Raw genomic sequence first — 11,233 nt, 5'->3', positions numbered from 1 at the left:
TCGGTTCGCTCGGGGGCAAAGGGGGAGACACTTTGATTCATGGATCAGTGCCGTAGCCTGGTGGCTGAATCTGAACTACTCACAAGATGACGGCAGTGGAACCGCCCCCTTAATCGGGTGGTTTTTCAGCACGGCCGACTCTGAAGTGCAAGAGCATCAATCGTCTTCGCTATTGACGCAATTTACTGGAATGGCCTTTACCTGAACCCAGTAGGTTTCTGGGGTCCAGTCTGCCCACAAACAAGGCCCCTGGTAAGTGCAAGTCGAAATTCTGTCGAGATTTTCGAGCTCGCGCAGATCCACCGTCAGCCACTCGGGCACCGCCCGCAGGCCGAGTACCCCCCTCCCCCATTCCACTTTTCTCGTGAGAGGGCGCTTTGCGGACAGGAACGCTGGACAAGTAGGAGACCACCCATGGGGCTTTTCTTTTGGCACAAAGTTGTTTCCAGGCCTAGGGCGCTTTTGATCTGGCACCGCCACGACACCGGACGATCACAAGAGGCCTTAATCCGAGTAGCGACCGCTAGTGCTCTCGTAAAAGTGTAAGTTTTAAAACTGGCTGCCATATAAAGCGCCAGTGGGTGCGCGCGGTGCATTTTACGTTTTAGGCGTTTGTGACGACAGCGCAAAGAAAAGACAGCGTTCAGGTTTGGAACACGAAAATTGCAGCAAAACCTAATTACTCTGGAGCCTAAGCATACAGCCATCAACTGAAGGATGTGCTTTGTAGTTCCCAGTGCGACCGGCTCAGTGCAGCCCTCAGTGCCTGACTGGGCTTCTACTCAGCGAGGAAATTGACATTTTTCGCGATTTCGATATACAGAAAACTTTTATGGGCACCTGTACGGAGCTGTGATATGTTTAAGATGACGACGTAAGGCCATCCGAATGGCAGGCGCTGACTGTGGTTGCGCCGTGCGCTGTCAAAGTCACAAAATTCATTCTGGACGATCTTCTGTGCCGTTAGTAACCCAGCCTATCCGGCTTCCTCCTAATTCGGTGGCTTCTGCGCAGCGCAGTCGGTGGCGGCGAATCTGGGGGCACCGGGAGTACCGGGGCCTCCTGGTTGGCTGCGTGAGCTGGGTGGGCCGGGGGCGGCAGGTGGGCTGGAGGCGCCGGGGACGTCGGAAGTGCCGGGAGGGCCGGCGGGGTTGGAGGTGCCCTGATGGCCGGCGGCGCCGAGTCGGCCGGGGATGCCTTGAGGGCCGAGGGCACCAGGGAGGCTGGGAGCTCCTGGTTGGCTGCGTGAGCTGGGTGGGCCGGGGGCGGCAGGTGGGCTGGAGGCGCCGGGGACGTCGGAAGTGCCGGGAGGGCCGGCGGGGTTGGAGGTGCCCTGATGGCCGGCGGCGCCGAGTCGGCCGGGGATGCCTTGAGGGCCGAGGGCACCAGGGAGGCTGGGAGCTCCTGGTTGGCTGCGTGAGCTGGGTGGGCCGGGGGCGGCAGGTGGGCTGGAGGCGCCGGGGACGTCGGAAGTGCCGGGAGGGCCGGCGGGGTTGGAGGTGCCCTGATGGCCGGCGGCGCCGAGTCGGCCGGGGATGCCTTGAGGGCCGAGGGCACCAGGGAGGCTGGGAGCTCCTGGTTGGCTGCGTGAGCTGGGTGGGCCGGGGGCGGCAGGAGGGCTGGAGGCGCCGGGGACGTCGGAAGTGCCGGGAGGGCCGGTGGGGCTGGAGGTGCCCTGATGGCCAGCGACGCTGTGTCTTCCGGGGATGCCTTGAGGGCCGAGGGCACCAGGGAGGCTGGGTGGGCGGAGGGTGACAGGAGGACCGGGTGCGCCGGAGGCGTCGGGTGGGCCGTGGGCGCCAGGACGTCCGGGGGTGCCGTCGGAGTTTTCCTATGGAGAGGGATGGGACATATGTTAACTGTAGTGGTACATGTACAGAGAAACTGCTGCCGCCATTAGACCGCGACCCGTGTGCAGTCTGCGAACCACGTTAAAACGAAAAGTAGAAAAAAAGGCCGATTTGTTGCAGACAAACAAGGCAACAGAGAGCAGAGTCTGATGCTGCGGATCTCGTTCATGTTAGAAAAATAAAGGAATAAATGAAGTCTAGGAAATTGTACTTGCTGCTCATGCGGCAGGACTGGACAGCTCTAAGATGTCGGCCGCAGGACGGCTCTAAGATGAGTAATATACGGCAGCGTCCAATAAGACTGAACATAGATAGCGCCAGGGACCATTTTTTCAAGCAACCTGATCGTTTCTCCCGCTCTGTGCAGAGCGTGGCAAGAATTTCCACAAAAGCAATACTTTTTCGCAGTTCACAATATCAGGTGTGTCGCCCAAATTGTCCGGGAACTTCCTTAGTTGTATTTAAGAGCCTACAAAACGTCTCGTTCTTGATAACGAGAAAGTTCTTGGAATCGTCAGGGTCCATTTAGAGCAACTCATCCCGAACCATTTTTTTGCGCCTTTAAGCTTAGCTTCTGTTTTTTACTGCAACACGCATCGCTGCTCCCTTTTGCTTCGGCTCGCCCATCTGAGACGATCAGCTGACACATCCCAGCACTCCCGTAGACGAAGTGGCGTAAAGCGGCGGCGCCGTTGTCCTCACGTGACCAGGTACTCTCTCCGTTGGGTGTGGATACTCCTTACACTGACAGGGTAGTTCAGGTTGATTTCATTCATTACGTAATAATAATTATATGGTTAACTACAAGCAAAAACACCACTGAAGCAGAACAGCCTGCGACAGCTCTACTCCAATTTTATCCTCGGACAGCATGGCAGTCTTCTTTTGTCTCCGTGTTTTGTTCTGTTTTGTGCCAGTTGCATTTAGCTTTGCTGGGACGACCTGTAGTACATGTCTACGTCATGTGTTTTCTTCGTTTTTTTATTCTGCTCTTATGAGCCGTGGCTACCGCAGTTTTCTGTCGGCTTTTTATCCGATGAACCGCTAATGGGAACTGCACGAATCACTCTCGTCTGGGACGTGCCACATGGGAGAAAAAAATTCCACTCGGTCAGTAAGAAAATGAAGGCACGAGTGACCATTGACAATCGGGGACGCTTGTTTCGATGGATCGTTGCAGCAGAAGCCGCGTGGAGCAAGACGTGCCGCCGATGAGGCGCCCCGTGGCCGGACTCACCCATCCACCACGAAGGCGTAGCCAATCCAAACGATCCGAGGGCGTCACGGCGGTGGCTGCGCCCGCCAAGACCCCCGGCAGCGGTCCACACTCCAGAAAACTGCGACGGACGTGGTCGAACACGATCACGTCGTCGAGTGGGCGGTTGTTCTCGTCTTGGCCCCCAACCAGGTGCACTTCGTATCCTGCGCGTGGTGGCGAGCGTTTTCGTTCATGCTCTCAGCCTTGAATATAAGCACCTCACGACGATGATTAAGATGAACAATAAGAATACACAGGAAGAAAATTTATACCTAAGCGCCTGCCCTGACGGCCAGTATCTGAGTAAGCGATGTCTTCGACAGCTGTTATGAATGGAACAGTGTTGCTCTCGATGACCTCAACGATGCTGCGCTCAGTTTGCTGTACGACGAGAAAACGCGCCACAGAAGGCCATGTTCATCAGCTTCCTTGGAGTGGTTCCACCCGGTAATTGAAAGCCGTGGGAAGACTCCGAAATGACCGTCAGTAAGAGCAAGTACTCTAAAATTAGCGGTACAGAGTTGCTTCTTTCGCGGAGTTGGTGCGAGGCGAACTAACCTTGGAGGCCTTAATTCTCCCGATGCAATAGCTCGCGATGGTAGGTTTCCATGTTGGCTATCAGATAATAAGGTTAGTTTATCTCTCTTTAATTACGACGCCGCGTCCATAAGGCGTCGTGCTGGCGCACCTCTTTCCAAAAAACACAAATGAGTAGGGGTGTGCGAATATTCGGAAATTTCGAAAAGCCAGTAGAATATACTTCGATTCGATTGTTAAAACGAATGAAACAGTGTGTTTTCAAAATTAGTCAAAACAAATCGAATATGTTTTGAACTGCTCGAATAATTTTCGAATAATGACAGCAGATTCAAATAAAGCCCGCCGTATATGTGTTCGACGAAATCGCCTACACGAACTCCGAGGGCCATCCTTCCGCGAAAACTAGAACGGGGCGCCAGCACGCAGTCCATTTGTTTGTGGCATTCATAATGCTTGTATATGGCCTCTAAGACTCAGGCCCAATTCAGAAAAACCTTGTCTTGAAACTCGGAGGCCGCGGCTCATACTAAGCTGGTTGCAGTCTCATTTCCTGCGGTGCAGTTCTAGTGCCTCCGGGCAACCACCGCTTTAAATTCTGTACAAGGCTTCCTGCGGCCTGGTGCTCGTTTTCTGGGGTGAAAGGCTTAAGTGTATTTGACCAAACCATCAGATGAGTTTTCCTATTTATAACGTGATGACCTTAGAGTTAATATTGTAGTGAGTTCGTGTTCCGACCAATTAGTTTAGATGAGTGTTGAGTCTTTTAGCAGCTACAGATGTAACTTCATAGCTTTTAAACTAATGGCACCGTATACAAGAGCAGTGCAACAAGTGTCGCTTTAATGTTTCGAACGATTGCTCGTTCTGTACGATATTCGCACAAGCAGCGAATACTAGCACTAATATTCCATTCGTATTCGATTCGGTTTTTAGCTGCAATATTCGTATTCGATTCGGAAGCGAAGGTACGCTATTCGTATTCGACTCGTTGTGGAGACAAATACTATTCACACGCCCCTACGAAATGAGCCGAGGTAGTCGATGAAAGCTATTTATGCCCTGTCTTTTCTCATTCTATATCAGCACGCTGTCCGCTTGCGTTACATATTGTAAAGCGTGCAGCACCTTGTTTAATTAAGGGGATTAATGCGGTAAAGTGCAACCGTCGAGCGGCCTTCAGTATTTTTTTGTTCTCGTCTTGCGTAATTTTCACTTCACATTTAGGTATCCGGTAATAGAAATTTATTAGGTTGCACCTCCATCCCAGGTTATGAAAAGCGTGACGATAAAGGCGTTTTTAATACTATCGCATTAAAAAAAACGAACCTATAGCGCACACCAAACCGGGTGAAAAGCGCCAATTCTGATCGTTTCCTCTCCGGCTACATTTAGTTCGTTGCAGAGTGTCCTCAAGATGGGTGTGTGGGGATACACTACCCACAGGTGAGCTATAAGCGAATGCTGTGAGAAATGCCGGACCGAGCAGGCTACCAAATCACGAGCGGCTCATTCGAAACAACCGCTCCAGCGCTTTTGATCAGTTACGTCATGCGACAGTTTCGACCGGACTATAAGACAGACAGGGTTATCTGCAGCACTCTGGTGGCGAAATGTCCTTGTCAGCGGATACCCACGCACCTGTCTTTGCCATGCGTCCAGAGTGCCTGGGCGATGGCATGTCAGGTCGTCGCTCCAACGTGGACGAGGCCAGGCGGGCAGGTCGATGTGCGTGGTGCACTCGAACTCGGGCTTGAGCTCCACGACGCCCCCTACCAGCCACAGGTCGCGCTGTACGGACATGGCCGGGAAAAAGGCACTCTTCTCCGTCAACGCTGGTAGCTCGGCGCATCTACAAAACAGGGGGGGGGAGGGGGTCTGCCTTTACTGAGCGCAGAGGAGCGCCCGTCCGCCACCGATTCTCTACTGCGGTTCCCATAGCGGCGAAAAAAAAAAAACGAATGGTCCTGTTTTCATTGAAATGAGGCTTAAGGTCTTAGTGTGGCCCCCTTTTCTGCAAGCGTGGGGATTTTTTGCGCTGAATTTTACGGCTTTTAATTTTATTTCTTCCTTTCTTTCTTTCCTTCTTTCTTTCTTTCCTCCATTCTTTCTTTCTTTCTTTCGTTCTTCCTGTCTCTCCTTCTCTCTTTCGTTCTTTCTCTCTTCTTTCCTTCCTTCCTTCCTTCCTTCCTTCCTTCCTTCCTTCCTTCCTTCCTTCCTTCCTTCCTTCCTTCCTTCCTTCATTTATTTATTTGAGACAATTGCATACAAACTGGCTCTGGAGGCATAGCAAAAGGCCCGAAAAATGTCTGACTAGACTATGTCGCCCTGACAGCGCAGGCAGCTAATGTTTTTTTTGCAGATGGCCACACATAACATGCCCACCAAAAAAGATCAGCGCAAATGCAGTAAAATGTAAGAACTACGTCGATACAACTTAAACCTTTCTGTGGAAGGACAAGAGAAAAAGAGTGTTGTCTTTAGGCGTCGTTTGGTTTCATTTGCAACTGAAATTTATCCAGTAAGCTGTAAAAAATATATTTCGCTGTCGCCGACAATACATTACATAAGATACGTGGAAAAGCTATTCTCAAGCATCGCTGTTTGTTACGTCGTTGGTTCTGATGCAATTAAATAACATGGTGTCTCTACTGCTGCTGCTTAAAGAATTATGTCATCGTTATCGTCATCAGCCTGACTACATGCACTGCATGACATAAGCCTCTCAGGTATCTCTCTAAATAACCCTGTCCTGTGGCAACCGCGGCCACCTTATCCCCGCAAACTTCTTATCCTGACCTGCCCACCTATCTTTCTGCCGCCCACTGCTATGCTTGCTTTTCTGGGAATCCAGTCCGTTACCCTTAAAGATAATCGGTTACCTTGCATTCGCATAACATGCACTGCCGAACCCCATTTCGTCCTCTTGATTTCGACTTTGATGTCATTAACCAGCGTGTTTTCCCTGACCAACTCTGCTCTTTATTTTAACGTTATGACTATCATGTTCCTATCCTTTGCTCGCTTCGTTGCCCTTAAAAGTTGAAGCATTGTCCAGCAAGAGCACAAGGTGCAGGCAGGAGTAGGGAAGGAGGGGTGATAGTGGGCTAGGGTCAGGGGTGAGGGGAGTGTGTGTGTCTGTAGTTTGCGCCAGAGTGTTGCGTGTTTGTTATCTAGGGAGGGGTGGGGCGGGGGGTAGAGCTGGCGCGAGGCTCTGTAGGCCTGCGTCATCTCGCTGAACGAGTGCATTCGCTCCCTCGCGAATCCCCGATCCGAGGCCACCTGAACCCGGTTTAAAGAACCTCGGGCTAAGAGGTTGGCGGCCTCGTTTCCGGGATTCCCGGAGTGCGCAGGCACCCACATAAGCTCTACATGGCTGGGTGGGGGTGCATCGGGCGAGCCCAGTATGCCAAAAGCAGGGACGTGGACTCGGCCTCGCGCAATATTTAGAATTGCCGTTTTAGCGTCAGTTAAAATGTACTGGGCTTCCGTGAGTGTGATGGCAATTGCGATGGCGGCTTCCCCTGCAGCCCCTGGGGTGGTGTCAGGGGGGAGAGGTAGTGTGAGGAGGGCGGATGAAGAGCAGTCCACCACGGCTGCGGTTGCTTCGTCACCCCAGAACCATTCGCCTCTTCCCTCCACATCCTCTCCCTCTGCCTGGCGGACCCTCCCCCGCGCGGCCTAGAGGACCTCAAGACCTGGGAAGACTGGGAGGCCCTGCTGTGCGCAGAGGACATGGCCGTGCAGACAATCGCCACCGGCCGGGCTGCCAGTGTTATGGACCTTAGGGACATAAACACTTGAGTGCAGTGGGGTCGTGCGGAGACCCAGGGGCGTGCCCCGACTTCCTCTCCAACAATAAAGTTTCTCTCTCTCTCTCTCACTCCAGCAAGGGTTAAATTTGGGCGAGTTGGTAAGAATTCATGATTTTTGCTCACAGCGCAATAAGAACGGGACTCGAGACGAAAGACTAACACAAACAAGCGCTGACTATGAAGTGGTTTTTTATTGAAGAACGAAAGGCGCACAAATACAGACATTAAAAGACTTATCAAGCTTACAAAGGTTACCTGGAAGGCACGTGGGAGGTCAGAACACTTAATTCCCTCTCGGATAATGCAATCAAAGAACTGCTGATGCCCATGGTGTCCTTGTTTGTGTTAGTCTTTCGTCTCGCGTTCCGTTCTTGATGCGCTTAATGAACCCTTGCCTCTAGGCTTCATACTTATGCTTGGTAGGCGAGTACCGGTAAGGTGCAGTTGTTTTGTACTTTTCTCTCTTGGTTTATTGATTAACTGTCATTGATGACTTGAGGGTACCTGCCAAATGCGCACCACCCCATTCTTATTCTAGTTATTTCACTCTCACGATACGGATATGCGGTGAATACCTGCTCTATATATAGAAGTATTTTATTACCACTTCCAGCGTCTCGCTACCAATCGCAAACTGCTGTTCCCTTCCGAGATTGCTGAACATTACAGCGGATTTTTGCGTATTAATTTCTAGGCCCACTGCTCTGCTCTGCCTGCGTAAGTCATTGATCACACCTCGCAATTCATCTCCTTAATAACTTTAGCAAGACAATGTCATCAGCGTATCATAGATTACTAAGGAATTCTCTATTAACTCTCATCCCTAGCTGTTCACAATCCAGGTTTCTTGATGCCTCTTGTAGGCAGGCGGTGAACAACATTGGAGAGATCGTGCCTTCTTGTATTCATGGGGCATGACAGTGGGTGTGCAGCCGTTATAGATATTTTAACAAAGCTTACAGTGGGACAAGAATGTGCACAGCTTTTGGAAGAAATATTACCGCAAAAAGACACACACGAAAAGGCAGAGAAAGAGCGCTCGTCCTGCATCTTTCTCGGCCTTTTTTTCTGTGTCGCTTTTGCGTTATTATTTCTTCCAGCCATTATAACTATCTTCAAGTATTTTTACAACAGGCTGTCCTACACCCCAATTCCGAGGTGCCAGCATAACTCTGCTGAAGTTTCGATTGAGTCGAATGCTTTCCCGTTACCTAAATGTCTAGAATTTACTCCAATGCAAACATCATTAAGTTTTCACAATATAAACAAAAAGCAAACTAATGCTCTGTTCTGGCCATCAGATTTTGAGAAAAAAAAATGTAATTGGTTTTGACCTGGTAATTGCTCGATAAGTAGCGTAATCAAAGATAAATTACTGTGAATGCAATACGTCTATAGAGCCGCAAAAAGCGCACTAGTAAGACAAAAGCGCTGACCTGTGCGCTGAACTTCAAAGGAGTATACGAGACTGGCACTGAGAGAAGTAGTGGCACCTAATAGACTTACTGAGAGCTTTCAGTGGGAATGTCCATGTTTATTAATGACACCGTCTTGAAGAATTTCATTTTTTTGCTGGAAGTTGACGCTTGCATTAATTTTTAACCTAAAGCGAATGGCTGCTGTGCGGATATTAGCAGATCGTAATTAATAGTTCCATGCAGACCTTCTCAGAGATAGCTTAAATGTCAAGGAATTTTTTTGCCCCTTTCATTTGCAAAACTGCACACGGCCGGAAAGATTGCTGACAAGCTGGACATCTGAGAGATGCATATCTGTACATGCAAGAGCCGCTCAGCTTTTATTTTCTAGCCAATAATGCAGCGAATCCTAGAGCCTAATGAGAAAAACGCCAGCGGCAAGAAAAAAAAAGCCACCGCGACGGGTACGAGAGCATGCAATAATAGGTAGAAATTGAGAAAAAAATATTAATCCCTCGAATGCGAATAAAATCTGACAAACTTTCTATTCGAAGCGAAGGCCTGATAAATTTGCGGCTTGGATTAGTTCGGACGCATCACTGAACATAAATGCAAACCGTTATCTGCTGCGCCGGGTGCCTGCAGGCTTATTCCAGCAGGATTGCTTCAAGTACGCATCGGCAAAATAACCAATGCCTTGCAACCGTCAGCTGACTCACGCAGACCTGTTCATTATCATTCGCACAGGTCTCTCGCAGGGGCTGATATCTCGAAGTACCCCTTCAAAGTGCGTCCACGTATCAGAGGACGAACACCAGACCTTGTGCGTGCCCGCCCTCAGCTCCCATCGGATCTCACAATATGGCCCACAGCATGCTGCTTTGCTTTAATACGGCATACGCTGTGTGTGGTTCAACATCCCGAAGCCGCACATGTACGGGCTATGAAATGGAGTGCACCGGATAAAACCGACAACTTGGGTACCTGAAAGGAATCGTCGTCGCTCAGCTCCCGGGCGCTCTGGCATTTGGCCTCCATCGACATGCGGCCGCCGCGGCCGGGATTTCTGCTACGGCGGCCGGGATTTCTGCTAAGCCTTGTCGCTTACCAGGTCCGGCTACTGGCAGGCGAAGGTCTTGTAACGGGTCTCTTTTACTCGCCGCCTTCTCACGAAGAACGCGTCAAGGACGGCACGTCTTCGCGGCGGAGGCGGGATTCCTGGCTAGTCGCGCGCATGCGCGTGACCTGCGGAATCGCATGACCGTCCTCTTCTTCTGCGTCGATGGATGCTGCCGCGTGCAGATATTTTTTTTCTGCTTTTGAAACTGCCACTGTACCGGTTGCTTTCAAGTCTATAATCAGTGGAAAGAAAACATGGACATCACAGGAAAAAAAAACACCTGTTAACGATGCGATGTTGGTGATGCCATGATGCTGATTATTATTTTAGTTGCCTGATGATATTCTAGGCGCACCCAGCGGGGATGCCTGGGATTTAATTCTCATACACAAGGCGAGCAAATGCGCACAAGCATTTAATGTGTGCCATGGTTCCGTGCGGGACGCGTGATCTGTAAAAAGGCTAGAATCCACCAACAAGAAAAGGAATGGAAGATCTTTTCGCCGCTGACTCCGTCGCGTCCTGTAGGACTTCCCGGAATTCATATCGAGAAAACAGGCAGCATGAAAGACCGGGTCGGAGTGAGAACCGGCAAGACAGCCCTGGAACTTTCTTAGCCGTTCCGGTGTGTGTTGAAATTTATGCTGGTGCTTCAGTGCGCGATAAAACATGAAGGGCAATGAGGCGCTCCGTCAAGTCGTTCGTGCCTTGTCTCGTCCTCGCGCTTTTTAATCAAATGGTTCGCATAAGCTTGGTGCTCCGAGAACTTGCAGGGACCGAGGATGGAGTACCACGCACGAGAGATGAAGGCGTCGATTACCAACAGAAATCACGTGCTGTGGTGCCAGGCCTTACACAGGCTTCGCAAGAAAGCGATGCGGAGACGCCAACGGCTAAGGAAGTGCGCGGTGTTATAGTTTTCTTTAAGGGGGTAGTGGGTTCAGTGCCGACGCGCCCATGCAATGCGGCGGGGCCGTGAGTGCGGACGGGACCCGGATGTTAGCGGTGGCGCTGTAGTCGCGTGGGCTGGCTGTTGGTGGGGCCCATGTGCTGCCTCTCGCACGTTTGTTCACGCATGGTTTGCGGCTTTGGCTGTTCTCCGTTTTTTCAGAGCATCATTTTAGTTTGCTTCGCCGGCTGCCTTCTTGATTCGTGAAACGTAGGAAGGCTGAATCGTCACCAGCAACGACACTGCTTTGCTCCCGGGTGCCAAACCGGCTACAAATGGACTAGAG

The 11,233-nt window shown here is 50.9% G+C and overlaps 1 protein-coding gene and 1 long non-coding RNA gene across 2 annotated transcripts; both read right to left on the bottom strand.

Moving 5' to 3' along the window:
- Positions 1–882: 882 nt before the first annotated feature.
- On the bottom strand, positions 883–1,716 carry LOC144102337 (uncharacterized; the record flags this gene model as incomplete). Its single annotated transcript, XM_077635632.1, has 1 exon — positions 883–1,716. A coding segment is annotated over one exon (753 nt), but the record flags the coding sequence as incomplete, so codon positions are not given.
- On the bottom strand, positions 1,717–10,084 carry LOC144100247 (uncharacterized). The gene is made up of 3 exons (XR_013307569.1): positions 9,987–10,084; positions 3,088–3,272; positions 1,717–1,831 (listed from the first exon to the last, which is right to left on the bottom strand). It is a non-coding gene; the product is annotated as an uncharacterized LOC144100247 (long non-coding RNA).
- Positions 10,085–11,233: the final 1,149 nt, after the last annotated feature.

This window comes from Amblyomma americanum, chromosome 8, assembly GCF_052857255.1.
Source record: "Amblyomma americanum isolate KBUSLIRL-KWMA chromosome 8, ASM5285725v1, whole genome shotgun sequence".
Lineage (NCBI taxonomy): Eukaryota > Metazoa > Arthropoda > Arachnida > Ixodida > Ixodidae > Amblyomma > Amblyomma americanum.
The sequence above is the reverse complement of the archived record's forward strand: the minus strand, read 5'-3'. Positions and strand labels throughout refer to the sequence as shown.